This window comes from Notechis scutatus, chromosome 2 (genome assembly GCF_049901735.1).
Source record: "Notechis scutatus isolate UNSWTSFEM ecotype Mainland chromosome 2, rNotScu1.2, whole genome shotgun sequence".
In the NCBI taxonomy this organism is placed as follows: Eukaryota; Metazoa; Chordata; class Lepidosauria; order Squamata; family Elapidae; genus Notechis; species Notechis scutatus.
Window position 1 is genome coordinate 17,160,961 of NC_142010.1, and position 14,842 is coordinate 17,175,802.

The window sequence follows — 14,842 nt, forward strand, 5'->3', positions numbered from 1 at the left end:
AAGGAATTTCTTGCTGACAAGTCATCCTTTCCAGAAGAGGAAACAGAGCAGGCTGGCCAAGGGATCGCTGCTCCGTTTCATGCCCAAAGAAATGCAGTACAGGTAGTCCTTGACTTATGACCGGTTGCTTAGCAACCGTTTGAAGTTACGACGGAACACCCCCCAAAAAAAAGATACAACCCAGATTAGAAGTTCCGGTGGCCATCCCTCTCCCCAAAGTCACATGATCACATTTTGGGTACTAGGCAACCAGTTAAATATTTATGGCAGAGGTGGGTATTCAGCAGATTCTGACCAGTTCTGGAGAACCAGTAGTGGAAATTTTGAGTAGTTCAGAGAACCGGCAGATACCACCTCTGACTGGCCCCGCCCCCATCTCTTCTCTGCCTCCTGAGTCCCAGCTGATCGGCTGGGTCTTCTTTGGTTGCCCTGCACAGGAGAACGGAGCTGGAAAGCAGGTTAGTGTGTTGGGGAGGGAATGGGGATTTTACAGTATCCTTCCCCCAGGAGTGGGGAGGGAATGGGGATCCTTCCCCTGCCACGCCCACCAAGCCACACCCACAGAACCGGTAGTCAAAATTTTTGATTCCCACCACTGATTTACGGCCATTTGCAGTGTCCTGCAGTCGCAGGATGGCGATTTATGATATTTTTCTGTGAGGAACTGTTGTTTATTTCTGATTTCCAGCAAAAAAACAACAACACCAAACCCCATTGCAGACAATGGTCTTGTTTAACAATTCCTCCCAAAAAAATTTAAAACCAGCTTGGCTCTGTGATGATCCGCTTAATAACTGGCACAACTTATGACCATAAATCCAGCCACAATTATGGTTCTAAATTGAGGCCTACCTGTAAGCTCCACAGAAAATTCTCTGCAATCTCTTGACAGGCAAGAAAAAGAATGGTTTTTTTTTTTGTTCTATGGGTTTATTTGAGCTATGGTGGCACATTGATTAAAGTGCAGTACTGCAGGCTACTTCTGCTGACAGCCAGCTGCCTGCAATTTGGCAGTTCGAATCTCACCAGGCTCAAGGTTGACTCAACCTTCCATCCTTCTGAGGTGGGTGAAAGAAAGATCCAGATTGTTGGGAGCCATAGGCTGACTCTGTAAACTGCTTAGACAGGGCTGTAAAGCTCTATAAAGTGGTATATGTCTAAGTGCTATTGCTATTTTCAAAGTTATGGGCATATTTTCCAACACACAGCAGACTAGCCATTTTGCTTGTTTCTTGGACACTTGGGATGTTGGCTAAATAAAGCTAAGTGTGGATTGCTGCCCACCCAGACCAGCATGACTTTCCTAGAATAGCTGTCAGTGATAATCATCTCCAGCACCTATTATTCAAGAGATATGCTGCCTTGGACAGGAAGATTTAATTTTGTTTTCACAATCAGTTAGTATTCACAGCCTCGTTCTCCACGAATCTCTCCCTATCTGAGGCTGCCTTGAGTTTTATTGTTTGATTAAAAAAAACACACACACACAGAGACCAAAGCTTTCTATAAATAATAGTTTCCAAATATCTTGCTGAGGTACATTCTGCAGAATAATCCTGCTTCAGGGGGAAATTGGCTTGTCCTCACAGGCCCGAATTGACCACTGATCTGGTTTTTTTACATATAAGTAATCAGAGGTGGGATTCTACTGGTTCTGACCGGTTCTATAGAACTGGTTGTTATGATTCTGTGCAGTTCGGAGAACTGGCAAATCATGCCCCTGGCTGGCCCCGCCCCTCCCTGCCTGCCCCTCCCCTCCCCGCCCAGTCAGTCCTTATCGTGCATGCGCAACATTGCACACATGTCCGACATTGCTGACAGCATTCTTCCCCGCCCAGTCACTCCATAAGGCAGTGGTGGCTAACCTTTTTGGGCTCCTGTGCCAAAAATTGTGTGTTCACTGGCACTCGTGCGCTTGTGTGCCAGCACCCAGAAAGCAATGCATGCCCCCCACGCCCCCTGCACAGGTGCACGCAATCCCCCTGCCCCCCCTTACCTGCACTGTGCCTCACAGCTGATTTTCAGCCTCCCAGAGGCTTGAAAAAAGCCTCTGCAGGCTGAATAGGCCCATTTTGTCACTTCTGGTATTAACAGGAAGTGACAAAACAGGCCAATTCGGCCTGCAGAGGCTTTTTCAAGCCTCTGGGAGGCCGAAAGAGGCCTCAAACCGGCTGAAAATCAACTATGAGGCTCGCACATGCACAGTGAGGTAAGTTTGCCTGCGGCTCGTGTGCTGGCACAAATGGCTCTGCGTGCCATCTGTGGCACACGTGCCATAGGTTCGCCATTACAGCCTTAAGGGTTTTTTCCCCCCCCTCCTGACGATCAGCTGTTCCTATGATCAGCTGTGCCGGGATTCCCCTCGCTTACTTACTGCTTCACTTCTCTGAGGCCCAGGAAGGCAAAAAATGGAGGGGGAGGCACAGCACCCCTCCTGTTATGTTCACCGATCGGTCCCAAGGAGACGCGAGACTCAGTGACTTTTAAAGCTCTTTTGCGTCCTGACCAATCAGGACGGAGGGTTACAAAAATGCTAATGTAGCAATACAGAACACCTCCACCCTCCATTTTGTGTCTTCCTGGGCCTCAGGGAAGCTTCCTGGGAGCAAATATCCCCCAGGAGGCTTCCCCAAGGCTCAGAAGGCCCCCAAAAATGCGGGGTGGGGGTGTTTGCCAAAAAAGCCATGCCCACCCAGTCACATGGCCATTCCCACAGAACCGGTTGTTAGAAAATTTGAATCCCATCCCTGCAAGTAATCCTCAACATACGACTATCACTGAGCCCCAAATTTCCGTTGCCAAGTGAGATAGTTGTTAAGTGCCCCATTTTACCTTTTTTGCCAGGGTTATTTGGGGCGAGTCACTGCAGTTGTGAGATAGTAACGCGGTTGTTCAAGTGACGCTGGCTTCCCCATCGACTTTGCTTGTCCGAAAGTCGCCAAAGAGGATCCTGTGATCCAGGGACACTGCGACCGTCATAAATACGAGCCTGTTGCCAAGCGCCCAAATTTTGATCACATGACCACGGGGAGGCAGCAACTGTTGTGTGGAAAACGATCATAAGTCACTTTTTGCAGTGCCGTTGTAACTTCGCACGGTCACTAAATGAACGGTTGTAAGTTGAGGAACTATCTGGATCTGATTTAGGAAGGCAGGGTTGGGGTTTTTTTTCAGTTGCCCTCAGAATTCAAGTTGTGTAAGAAAAAGAAAAGCCGGAAATGAACCAAAGGGGATTTTTTCCCAAAATGCAACTGGACTTTCTGGTTTTTCTTTGAAGACGTTTCGCTTCTCATCCAAGAAGCTCCTTCCACTCTGACCATTCCCCACCATCCAGTCAGAGCGGAAGAAGCTTCTTGGATGAGAAGTGAAACGTCTTCAAAGAAAAGCAACCAGGATGATTTGGGGACTGCACACTAAAACACATGAAGAACGGTTGCAGGAACTGGGCCTGGCTGGTCTAGTGAAGAGAAGGACCAGGGGATACATGATAGCAGTCTTCCAATATCTGAGGGGCTGCCACAGAGAGGAAGGGGTCAAGCTATTTTCCAAAGCACTTGAAGGCCAGACAAGGAATAATGGATGGAAACTGAACAAGGAGAGATTCAACGTGGAAATAAGGAGAAACTTTCTGACAGTGAGAACAATCAACCCATGGAACAGCTTTGCCTTTAGAAGTTGTGTGAGCGCCATCACTTGAGACCTTCAAGAAGAGATTGGACTGCCATTTGTCAGAAATGGTGTAGGGTCTCCCGCTTGGGCGGGGGGTTGGACTAGATGACCTATAAGGTCCCTTTCAACTCTGATTATCTGTTAAATCTGTTAAAAACCAGAAAGTCCAGTTGCCTCTTTAAAAAAGCACCTTTGGGACAACCATGACCTGGATGACTGAGAATCTCCACAGACATTCGGAAATGAATCCGTTCAAGAAAGAGTGGAAAGGGGATGGATAGCAAATGAAAATTATGTTTTCGACCTAATCTTCATTAGAGCTGTAGATGGCTTGAGTTCCTCTAAACCCCCCCTTCTTTTTTTTTTTTCTGAAGACCATGGAGCAATTAACTGATCACCACTACGAAACGCTGACAGTTCCTGATGACCCAGCTGCTAATTGTATCTACGCTCGTCTGGGCCAGAAGAGTAGCGTTCTTTTGCATCGCAGCACAGATGAATATCCGAACAGCGTGCAAGTAAGACGAAGGGGAGACTTGGGTTTCATGGAAGGATGGGGACGCTTGATGTGGGTTTTTTGGGGGAACACAATGGGTTCTATCTGCAGCATATGATTGACTAGTTCGATACCCGTGCTTCGCTACAAAACTATGTGGTTGGGCTTAGTTTTGGGGGAGGAAAATAAGGGGGTGGGGGGAAATCTGCCTCTGCCTACCAGCATCCATCGGTATTCATCTGGCTAACATCCTGTCAGTGTGTGAGAGAGCTGAGGGCTGTTTGGAAACTGAAACAGTATTTGCTGTGTGAGCAAGGAGACAGCAAGGAGCTTGGGTGTGGCTTAGCTCAACTGTTCTGTACTGAAGCTGATTGCTGCTGTGAAACTAAAACTGAAACTGAAACTCCTCTTAGAACAGATTTCTTTTCAGGTGGGGAAGGGAAGTAGAACTCCTTAGTAGCAGAGCATGTTAATAATATACGAAATACTAATGCTCTGATGGTCATTTTGACAAAATCCTTTCTTAGTGAGCACCTAGAAGCTAAGAGGAACATACGTGCCAAATTTCAAGTTTGTAGGCTTTACGGTTCTGGAGATTTTGTGATGATGCATGAGTGGTATTTCGCTTTTATATATATATAGATTGATTGTTTATGTGCCACCAAGTTGTGTTGAATCTTAATGACCACAGAGCTGGACCTTCTCCAGAATTATTTGGCCCTTCAGGACTTTCAAAGGTGCACCCATCACCGCTGCTGGTCCTCTTCTTTCCTTCACTTTTCACAGCCTGATCAATTTCTCAAAAACAAAAAGAAAACAACAACAACCCCCCAAAACCCCTTTGCTCAAGGAAAGCTCATCTAGTCCTGCCTTAGGTAGGAAAACCAGCTGGGTGATTTTGGCCCAGTCACTCTCTTTCGGCCCAACCCACCTTACGGGATTGTTGTGGGTAACAGGAGGAGGAAAGAGTATTAGGAATGCTCTCTGCCTTGAGCTATTTATAAAAATAATAAAGGCAGGCTAAAAATAAACTAGCTGTCACAATGAAAATCACTTAATCTCATAAGGCTTGGACAGGTTCAACTATAGTTTCAGCTGGGAAACTATGAGTACCCTAGACCAAGCCGAATCCAAATATTCTAGGGAATTCCTGGAAACCTGGCATTCAGAATATGCCAGCCATCACAGAGATAAACCACATTTACACCCTATTCGAAAAAGACAATAAAAGGCTAAGAAAAGAACAAAAATTGTGCATTGACAGGAGATAGGCAGTTCAGAAATGTGATGAGGATAGAAGAGAGAGAAGGAGGGAGGAAGGGAGGGAGGGAGAGGAGAGAGGGCTAGAACACATCCTTTCTAGCAACCAACATTCAGGTAAGCAGGGGTTAAAAGCAGACAAACAATGAAGGAGAAAATGCTATTCAAGAAACTACTAAGGAGAAAACTATAACCCCAACAACACTCGCAGGGCAAGCTACTGTACCTAAGCAGAGAGCAAATGTTCCCTAGTCGTTATAATGAAACACCTGCAAGCAAACAACCAAATGGAGAGAGCACCAAGCACCCCTCAGTTCAACCCTGAGGTACAAATAATTCTCTTCTATTGGGACACATTTGAAATATCAGAAAGGTAAAGGTTCTTATACTATTCACATCCGCAAATACCAGTATATACTGAGAAAGCTCCCTGGAACCCATTCCACTTTTTTAAAAAAAAAAATAAAATAAAATTTAAATAGGAAACCAGTGTAGTGAAAAATGAGATGCGTTAAAGCAGGGGTGGGCAAACTACGGCCCGCGGGCCACATCCGGCCCGTTGGTCTTTTTAATCCGGCCCGCCAAAGATTGGTACAGAATTAAGGTTTGATATGAACGATTGAATGATTGCATTCATTTGATTTTGACTTGTGATGACAGGCATTTCGACACCAGGTGGCGCATTAGGCGCAGTGACTTGATTTTGAGGAGATTTTGCAGTTTTTTATATGTATCGTATCTTGTGCTGACCTGGCCCGTCTGTCAAATTTTAAAAGTCAATGAGGCCCCCGAGCCAAAAAGTTTGCCCACCCCTGCGTTAAAGGCATTGGTATGATCCCTGCAGCCAAGCCCCAGGCAGTCTGACAAGATCAAAAAAGCAAGAAGTGCAGATCTCTAGAAGGTCTCTTAATCTTGGTCTGTTTTTTTTTATTTAAAAAGGACATACTGTAGTTTATTTAAAGGCACAGGCTTCCGTGAACTGCAAGTCACCTCATCCAACCCACTGTTTCTTGAGATTTTGTGAGATAACATGAGACCTTTTTAATATAAGTGAGTTCAGCAATCTCTCGATCTATTTTGATGTTTAAGCAAAATGCTGGGAGTTTCAAGTAGCCAGGATAATAAAATAACAGCGTTGGAAGGGATTTTGGAGATCTTCTAGTCAAACCTTCTGGTTGAGCAGGAAACCCTATACCATTTCAGACAAATTGTTGTCAAATCTCTTCTTAAAATCTTCCAGTATTGGAGCACCCATAACTTATGGAGGCAGGTCACTCCACTGATCAATTGTTATAACTGTCAGGAAATGTCTCCTTAGTTCTAGGTTGCTTCTCTCCTTGATTAGTTTCCATCCATTGCTTCTTGTCCTGCCTTCAGGTGTTTTACAAAATAGCTTGTCTCCCTCTTTTTTCAGATAAAAGATAATCAGAGTTGGAAGGGACCTTATAGGTCATCTAGTCCAACCCCCTGCCCAAGAGGGAGACCTGACAAATGGCAGTCCAATCTCAAGTGATGGTGCTCCCACAACTTTTGAGGGCCAGCTGCTCCATTGGTTGATTGTTCTCACTGTCAGAAAGTTTCTCCTTATTTTCCAGGTTGAATCTCTCCTTGTTCAGTTTCCATCCATTATTCCTTGTCTGGCACTTTAGGAAATAGCTGTGTTGTCCCTTTAGATATTGAAACATTGCTATCATATCACCCCTAGACCTCCTTGTCATTAAACTAGGCATACCCATTCTTATTGAAGATATAAACATTGTTCCTCTCTGATGTAAGGCATAGGGATTGTGATAAAGAAAATAATCTGCCCTACCTAATTCCCTCAACCGTTATTTGTGTGTTTTAGCCTCCAGTCGCCTAATCATCTTTGTTACTCTTCTCTGCACTCTTTCTAGAGTCTCAACGTCCTATTTAAGTGGGTTTTTAACCTATCGTAAGTGTTGATTATCGATTTTGAATCGGCCTCACATTTGAATTACTAACTTGTCTTCAATAGAAGAGATTATCTGTACCTCAGGGCTGAAATGTGAGGTTCTTGCTGGGTTTGCTTGTAGACATTTCCTTACTCAAGTACCATCATTTTATTTTATTATTTATCTATTTAACATCACTAGTGTGAGCATCTTTCTCGTCCTTCTCCTCCTCACCTCATCCCAGTTTAAATCCTGCCTCGCTTCAGACACACCATGCACCTGATGATGTGGCCTACAGCTGAATGAAAATGTACACCGTTACAAAAATGTTACTTAGAAAAAGCGTGACTAAACTCCTGATTTTTAGCAACCATACCCTATCACAATTCTCCTCTTGCAACGTTTAGAAATTGTAAGTGTATTCGTCCCAGCCTCATTTATGGTAAGTGAGTTAAGGTGGTTCTTTTCTGAATGATTGAAAAGCTTCTTCTTGCAGATCGTTGGCCACCTGAAGAAAGTTGCCATGTATGACAACTTACCAGCAAACTTGTCTCCCATCCTTGGGTTGTATATATCAACTGACAGAAGCGAATATCTGTAGCTCAGGGTTGAAATGAGGGGTCCTTAGTGCTTCCCGAGCTTGGTTGTTTTCTTGCAGTCGTTTCATGACCCAAACTAAGTAACATCGTATGTATATATACATATATATATACTCTTCCATTCCTTTATTAGCCTGTCTACCACAATGGATGGAAACTAATCAAGGAGAGAAGCAACTGAGAACTGAGGAGAAATTTCCTAATAGTGAGGACAATTAACCAGTGGAACAGCTTTGCCTTCAGAAATTGTGGGTGCTCCATCACTGGAGGCTTTTAAGAAGAGACTGGACAATCATATATCTGAAATGGTTTAGAGCAGGGGTGTCAAACTCGATTTCATTGAGGGCCACATCAGGGTTGTGTTTGACCTCGGGAGGACTGGGACGGGGGCAGTTTGATGCCACTCGTGTCGGGGGCACCTGTGGTGGCCAAGCGCTGAGGCAGGGCTTCCCTCAGACCCTTCCTCACTCTCATTATAATCTTCCTTCCTTCCTTCCTTCCTTCCTTCCTTCCTTCCTTCCTTCCTCTTCCCTTCCCTTCCTCCCTTTTCTTCTTTCTCCTTCCCTCTTCATTCTCCTTTCTTCTTCCTTCCCCTTTCCTTATTTTTTCTTCCTTGCTCTTGTCCCATCTTTTCTTTTTTTTCTTTCCTTATTCCCTTTCTCCTTTCTTGTCCCTTCTTGGAGGCTCAAATGCAAAAGAGGAAATATTTCTCCTTCTGTTTTTTTTTTAAAAAAAAGTTTGTTTTGCTAGCCCTCTGCTGACAGAGGCACCACGGACTGGTCCTTTGCTGTTTCCAGGGTGGCCCCGCAGGCTAGATCTAAGCTCCCTTGTGAGCCACATCTGGCCCACGGGTGTTGAGTGTGACACCCCTGGTATAGAGTCTCCTCCATATATATAGAAGACCTCCGAGGTCCCTTCCAACTCTATTATTCTGTACTCTGTACCCCCAAAGATCCTTCTGGGATGGCAAAGAGCATCTCAGAAACTCATTTACCTTTTTGATAATTGAATGTTTTGTGACTAATGGGTCTGTGGTGGCGGCCATTTTCTGAGCGAGCAGGTCTCTGAAATCAATTGCGTTGTGAGTGCGTTGTGAGAAAGTTTTAAGGTTGCCACATCTCAAAATGCCAGGTGTGGCTCCAGTTCTGAAAACACGATCTATCCCCGCTTTAAAGAACCGAGTTAGGAGGGGCTGCATTTGTAAAGAGAAATAACATGTTTCTGTTTGCTTGTGTTCTTAGCCTTTTCAGAAGCTTCCAGATTACACCCTGATCCCTGCGGCGTGCACAGAAGTAGCCAAACTTGGTGGTACTCTCAGTTCCTGCTCTCTTCTCATCAACAAGAAGCTGGAGATCTAGTGCCTATGGATCCACACAAAAATACAGGTTCCCCCAGTTCCTGGAGCCCTTTCCTTGTTTTCTTCGTGCAGAGCAATGTAGCTCTTCTTTTCTCCACTTCCCTATGAAGCAGAGGGCCACTCTAATTCCCATGCCTGCTGATTAGGTCACATTTAAATTTGGCATCTGTTTCTTTTTTAATTTACATTGGACCTTCTCTCCCACCAAGTCATACCTCTCTTTACTTTCTCTCTTTACCTTTTTTTTTTTATGTTACCCTTTAGAAAGATTTTTACTCTGGCATAGAAAAGGGTTTATATCTCTTGCTCCCAAAACTTAATAAAAGCTACACCAGGAAGCTTGGCCTTTCAACAATTCATCAGTAACTTCTATTTTAATAAGGTTCCCAAATTTAAAGCCTACTTGGATGAATTAAGATTAACACCACTTCTTCTTCTTCTTCTTCTTCTTCTTCTTCTTCTTCTTCTTCTTCTTCTTCTTCTTCTTCTTCTTCTTCTTCTTCTTCTTCTTCTTCTTCTTCTTCTTCTTCTTCTTCTTCTTCTTCTTCTTCTTCTTCTTCTTCTTCTTCTTCTTCTTCTTCTTCTTCTTCTTCTTCTCCTCCTCCTCCTCCTCCTCCTCCTCCTCCTCCTCCTCCTCCTCCTCCTCCTCCTCCTCCTCCTCCTCCTCCTCCTCCTCCTCAAAGAGAGGATTTTCTGGGACAAGATTATTGCAATAGATACTGAGATATAGTTGTGGGCAGCCTTTTTTTTTTTTGGAAAGATCCTTAGGAGCTTTCATTGTGAAAGCTCATTGTGGAGCTTTCACCATCCAAAATGGTGGCCAATATAGGACCTTTGTTTTTCTCTCTTTCTATATCGTTATATTAGTTTTGGAGAATAGAGGTATTTTGTAGCCAAGGTCGGCTTGCGATTGTTATTGCAAATGATCTTTGACTGGCTTGGCAGACAGATCATCTTCCATTGTTAGAGAACTGGATAATTCTAATACCATTGGTATTGTGGATTAGGAGGCATCTCTATAACCAGTAATGGTGGAAATCTAATACTTTATATGTCCTGGCAGAAGTCTCAGTGGTAATGAAGGTTCACATGACCTTCAATGCCTCTGAAATGTTCTCAAAAGTAGCAGTAGAGGAGAATATCTGCAGCTCAGGGTTGAACTGAGGAATCCTTGGTGTTCTCTGAGCTTGGTTGTTTCTTGCAGACATTTCATTACCTGACTAGGTTATGTCATCAGATGGGTAATGAAACCTCTGCAAGCAAACAACCAAGCTCAGAGAGCAGCAAGAACTCCTCAACTTTGTAAATGGTATCTTATATCTCTGCTTAGCATACTGTATACCACGGTGCTTTAATTTCGGGTTTCTGAGAGTGTAGAGTTATTCTCCACTGTTTTCCCAGCTCACAACAGTTTCCTCAATGCCACTTCTCTGCAAACTCACAAGACTAAAGTCATCACCGAGGACACTTTTCCTTCAGCAGCACCACGTTATGTATTTGTGTAATGTGGATGAAGGAGAACTTGTAACAATGTTCGTGAGAACAATTCTGCTGATGACCAGTTCTAGAAGTCTAGACAATTCACTCACTGCCTCTTTTAACCCTCTGTGGAATCCATTTAAAAAAAAAGTAATAAATAAAAAAAACTGCCAACAACTCAATTTCTTAAAGGGTCTCTCTTCTTTGGTCTCATGCTTGGATTTTGGTTCAGCCTACCGTCGTCCAACTGAAGAGCTTCCATTTTAACAGGATTCTTTTTTTTTTTTTTTTTCGTTATACAGGTAGTCCTTGACTTGTGTCCACAAATGAGCCCAACATTTCAGTTGCTAAGCAAGACATTGGTTAAGTGGAAATGCCTGTTTTCAGCCTCTGGAGCCCAGGGGAGGCCGTTTTTGCCCTCCTGGAGGCTCGAGGGTAGCCTCTGGAGCCTTGGGAGGTTGAAAACGGGCCCATTTCGGCACTTCTGGTATTTCCAGAAGGCCCAATTTTCGGCCTCCCGAGGCTGCAGAGGCTTTCCTTAGCCTCCGGGAGGGTGAAAATAGCCTCAAACGGGCCAAAAATCAGGTGGGAGGCGCGCGCATGCACAGTGCAGGTAAGTTTGGCTGGGGTTCGCATGCCCACACAAATGGCTCTGTGTGCCACCTGTGCCATAGGTTCACCATCATGGATATATGATATCAAATATTTATTGCCAAACTTGGCTTTTCATGTACTACTACTACTTTTTTGTGTGTACTCGGTAGGAAGGAAGAACAAAGTTCTCACTATCAACTCATTAAACATTTTGTATACACGTTTATAGTTGACAGCAGAAAGAAGGGGGGAGGAGTTTCAAAGAGCAGGCAGCAGTGTGGAATCAAAAGTACGTTCCATTCATGTTTTCTTCAAAGACTGATTAGATGACTGAAGCTTCTGCGGGGAAAAAAATCTAATTGGAGAGCATGATTGATGACTCTTGGCTATGGACGTTTTTCATTGGATGATACACTCAGAGGGGTGGGCGGGGGGAAAAGCAGGATCAAGGGTGACAGTAAATTACGTATCTCAGAGTTGGCTATGCCCAGGTTAGTGCCAGACGTAGAATGTTAACTTCAATGTTAACTTTGGGAGTGTGGCTTGAGGCTCATGATTTAATTGGAGTAACTGCCGGAATCCTGACACTCACTTTGTAAACATTAGAGGAAAATTTCAAGTAGGTAATGAAATCAAAATTTCCATCTGTAGGATCCCTGGATGGGAGTCAGTGATCCAATACTATCAAAATGTTTAATCGAATTGGTGTTTTTCCTTGGAATATCTCCATTGCTACAGCCACTTTCTTTTACAAAGGGAAAGAAAACTCCTTCCGCCAACCATCAGTTCATTTCCAAGTACAAGTAGACCTCAACTTACAACAGTTCCTTTAGTGACCATTGGAAGTTACAACAGTACTGGAAAAAACTGACTTATGACCATTGCAGCATCCCCATGGACACACAATAAAAAATTCAGATGCTTTGGCAATTGATTCATATTTATGACGCTTGCCGTGCCCCAGGATCATGTGATCAACTTTTGCGACCTTCTGACAAAGTCAGTGTGAAAGCCAGATTCAGTTAACAACTTTGTCAGTAACTTTTGTGGTTCACCAGCGGCCTGTGCAGACAGCAGCGGAATCGGACAGTGGGGAAGAAAGGGGATCAGTCCGGGAGTCTGAGGAGGACTCGGACAATGGTCCTGCGTCCGGTGCAGAGATGGGGCCAGGACCATCTGGGAGTGGGGTGCTGCCTCTGGAGCCTTTGGAGTCTGGCAGCAGCGTGGCAGAGGACCCCGGGGAGCCTGTTCCCAGTGTGCATGTGCCCAGAGCTGCTAGAAGGTGAGAGCAGCTGAGACAAAAGGGGTGACTCAGGAGTAAGGCTGGGAGGTGATTGCCCCTCCCATAAGGGATAACGGACAGGCAAAGATGATGAAACCTTTGCAGGAAGCAAAGTCGTTCGATTGGTTCAGAGTCATTCTTGAAGCTCTTCATACTTCAGTTGGTTTTTTTTTCTAGTTCATTTGATATTTCTGTTATTGGCAGCACTTCACAGAAAAGAAAGGTGGGTGCTAAACAGGAGAGACTGTTTGAGATTAATTACCGGCTGGGAATGAAAACAATTCCCAGCGTTGCAATAAAATAAGACTTGTTTTTAAAATAAGCATGTGCATAATTACGGTCTAGGAAGCCTTGGTCAGAACAGTAACTTAACAACTGCTGTGTTTCACAACTGTGGCAAGACGGGTTCGTTAAATGGGACAACATTCACATAACAACTGTCTCGCTCAGCACCATAAATTTTGGGCCCAATTGTGGTCGAGGACTACCTGTAAAAAGGTAAAGGTTTCCCTGTCCGGTCATATCCATCTCCATGAAATGGTGCTCATCTTCATTTCTTGGCCGAGGGTCATGTGGTCAGAATGGCTATGTACCAAAGACACACGGAACTCTCTTACCTTCCCACCAAAGTAGTACCTATTAATCTACCGTATTTTTCAGAGTATAAGACACACATTTTTCCACCTCCAAAGTGGGTGGAAATGTCTGTGTCTTATGGAACGAATGTTGTCGAAGTTCCACCCACCCGCCGCCCCCACCCTTTGCCCTTTGCCTCCCAGCAATCTGACTCCTTGCAGCAAACAGCAAACAGCCTGTTTCAGCTTCAGCGCAGCCTGATTAGCACAAACAGCTGATGATCAGTTGGATCGGCCTCCCGACGATCAGCTGTTTCAGGCTGCAAGGATTGCCATTGCCTATCGTTGCCTCCGTGCGCCCCATTTTCAGCCTCCACACACCCCATTTTCTGCCTGTTCCGATCCCCGCTGCCCGGAATGGGCCAAAAATGGGGCACAGGGAGGACGAAAACGGGGCGTGGAGGCTGAAAACCGTATGTGGAGGCTGAAAATGTGGCGCAAGGCTATGGCAATAGGCTGTGGCAATCTCTGCAGCCTGAAGCCGATCCAACCAACAATCAGCTGCTTGTGCTAATCAGGCTGTGCTGAAGCTGAAACAGGTTGTTTGCTGTTTGCTGCAAGGAGGCAAATTGCTAGGAGGCAGGGGCAGATTTTCCCCCCCCCAAAAGCTAGGTGTGTCTTATACTTTGGAGCATCTTATACTCTGAAAAATATGGTACTTGCATTTGCACACTTATATTTATAGTATTTCCACATGAAATACGGTAAAGCGAACAGATTTTTAACCATTACATCACCACAACTTGTGTCCGAATCTTCAAGATCTGCCTTATTGTCCCTTCACCATTGATCTGTCTCACAACAGCATGGGTTCAGGTGTTTCCAAAGCCACCCCAGGTCTTCAGAACATGGTTTCCCTTGAAGAGAAAAATCTGACTTCATTGGCTTTCAAAAGCGGAAGCAATCATTTTAATGGTTGCATCAAGACTCTGCTCTGGTTGGCACATGAAGAAAGCGATCAGAAAATAACCAATAAGAAAAATAATATAATAAACATAGGTAGTCCTCAACTTTACAAATGTTCATTTAGTGACTATTTGAGGTTACAACGGCAGTGAAAAACGTGGCTTAAGACCGTTTTCCACACTTACAACCATTGCAGTATCCCCGTGGTCATGTGATTAAAAGTCAGACGCTTGGCAATCGACTCATATTTATGACAGTTGCAGTGTTTCGGGGTCAGGTGGTCCCTTTTTCTGACAAGCAAAATCAATGGGGAAGCCAGATTCACTTAACACCGTGTTACTGACTTAACACCTGCAGCGATTCACTTAACAACGGTGGCAAGAAAGGTCGTAAAACGGGACAAATGTCAACTCGTAAAGCATTCCTGGACTGCTCTTGAGTTGCCATAGGCAGGAGGGAGAAGCTCGGTTGCTATGACCAGAAGCACATTCCACGCATATCTTTCTCCAGGTTGTATCCCAGGTTACTAGAGCAAGCCGGAGAGGTGTGTTTTCTGTAGCCCACTCTGTTGGAGAATGTGATTTATGACACACCCTGGGAGGAGGGGGGGGGAAACAGGGCCATACAGTCGGTGGGCAGTAAATTACATGGG

General features: G+C 44.6%; 1 protein-coding gene across 1 annotated transcript in view; it reads left to right on the forward strand.

Annotated features, from left to right (window-relative positions):
* The window catches only part of DDAH2 (DDAH family member 2, ADMA-independent), a 50,818-nt gene extending 39,863 nt beyond the window's left edge, over window positions 1–10,955 (forward strand). Inside the window, exons 6-7 of the mRNA XM_026685438.2 lie at window positions 4,044–4,187; window positions 9,179–10,955. Coding sequence (XP_026541223.1) covers window positions 4,044–4,187; window positions 9,179–9,295 — 261 coding nt within the window. The 3' untranslated portion in view covers window positions 9,296–10,955. The remainder of the gene's footprint in view (window positions 1–4,043; window positions 4,188–9,178) is intronic.
* The last annotated feature ends 3,887 nt before the right edge of the window (window positions 10,956–14,842 follow it).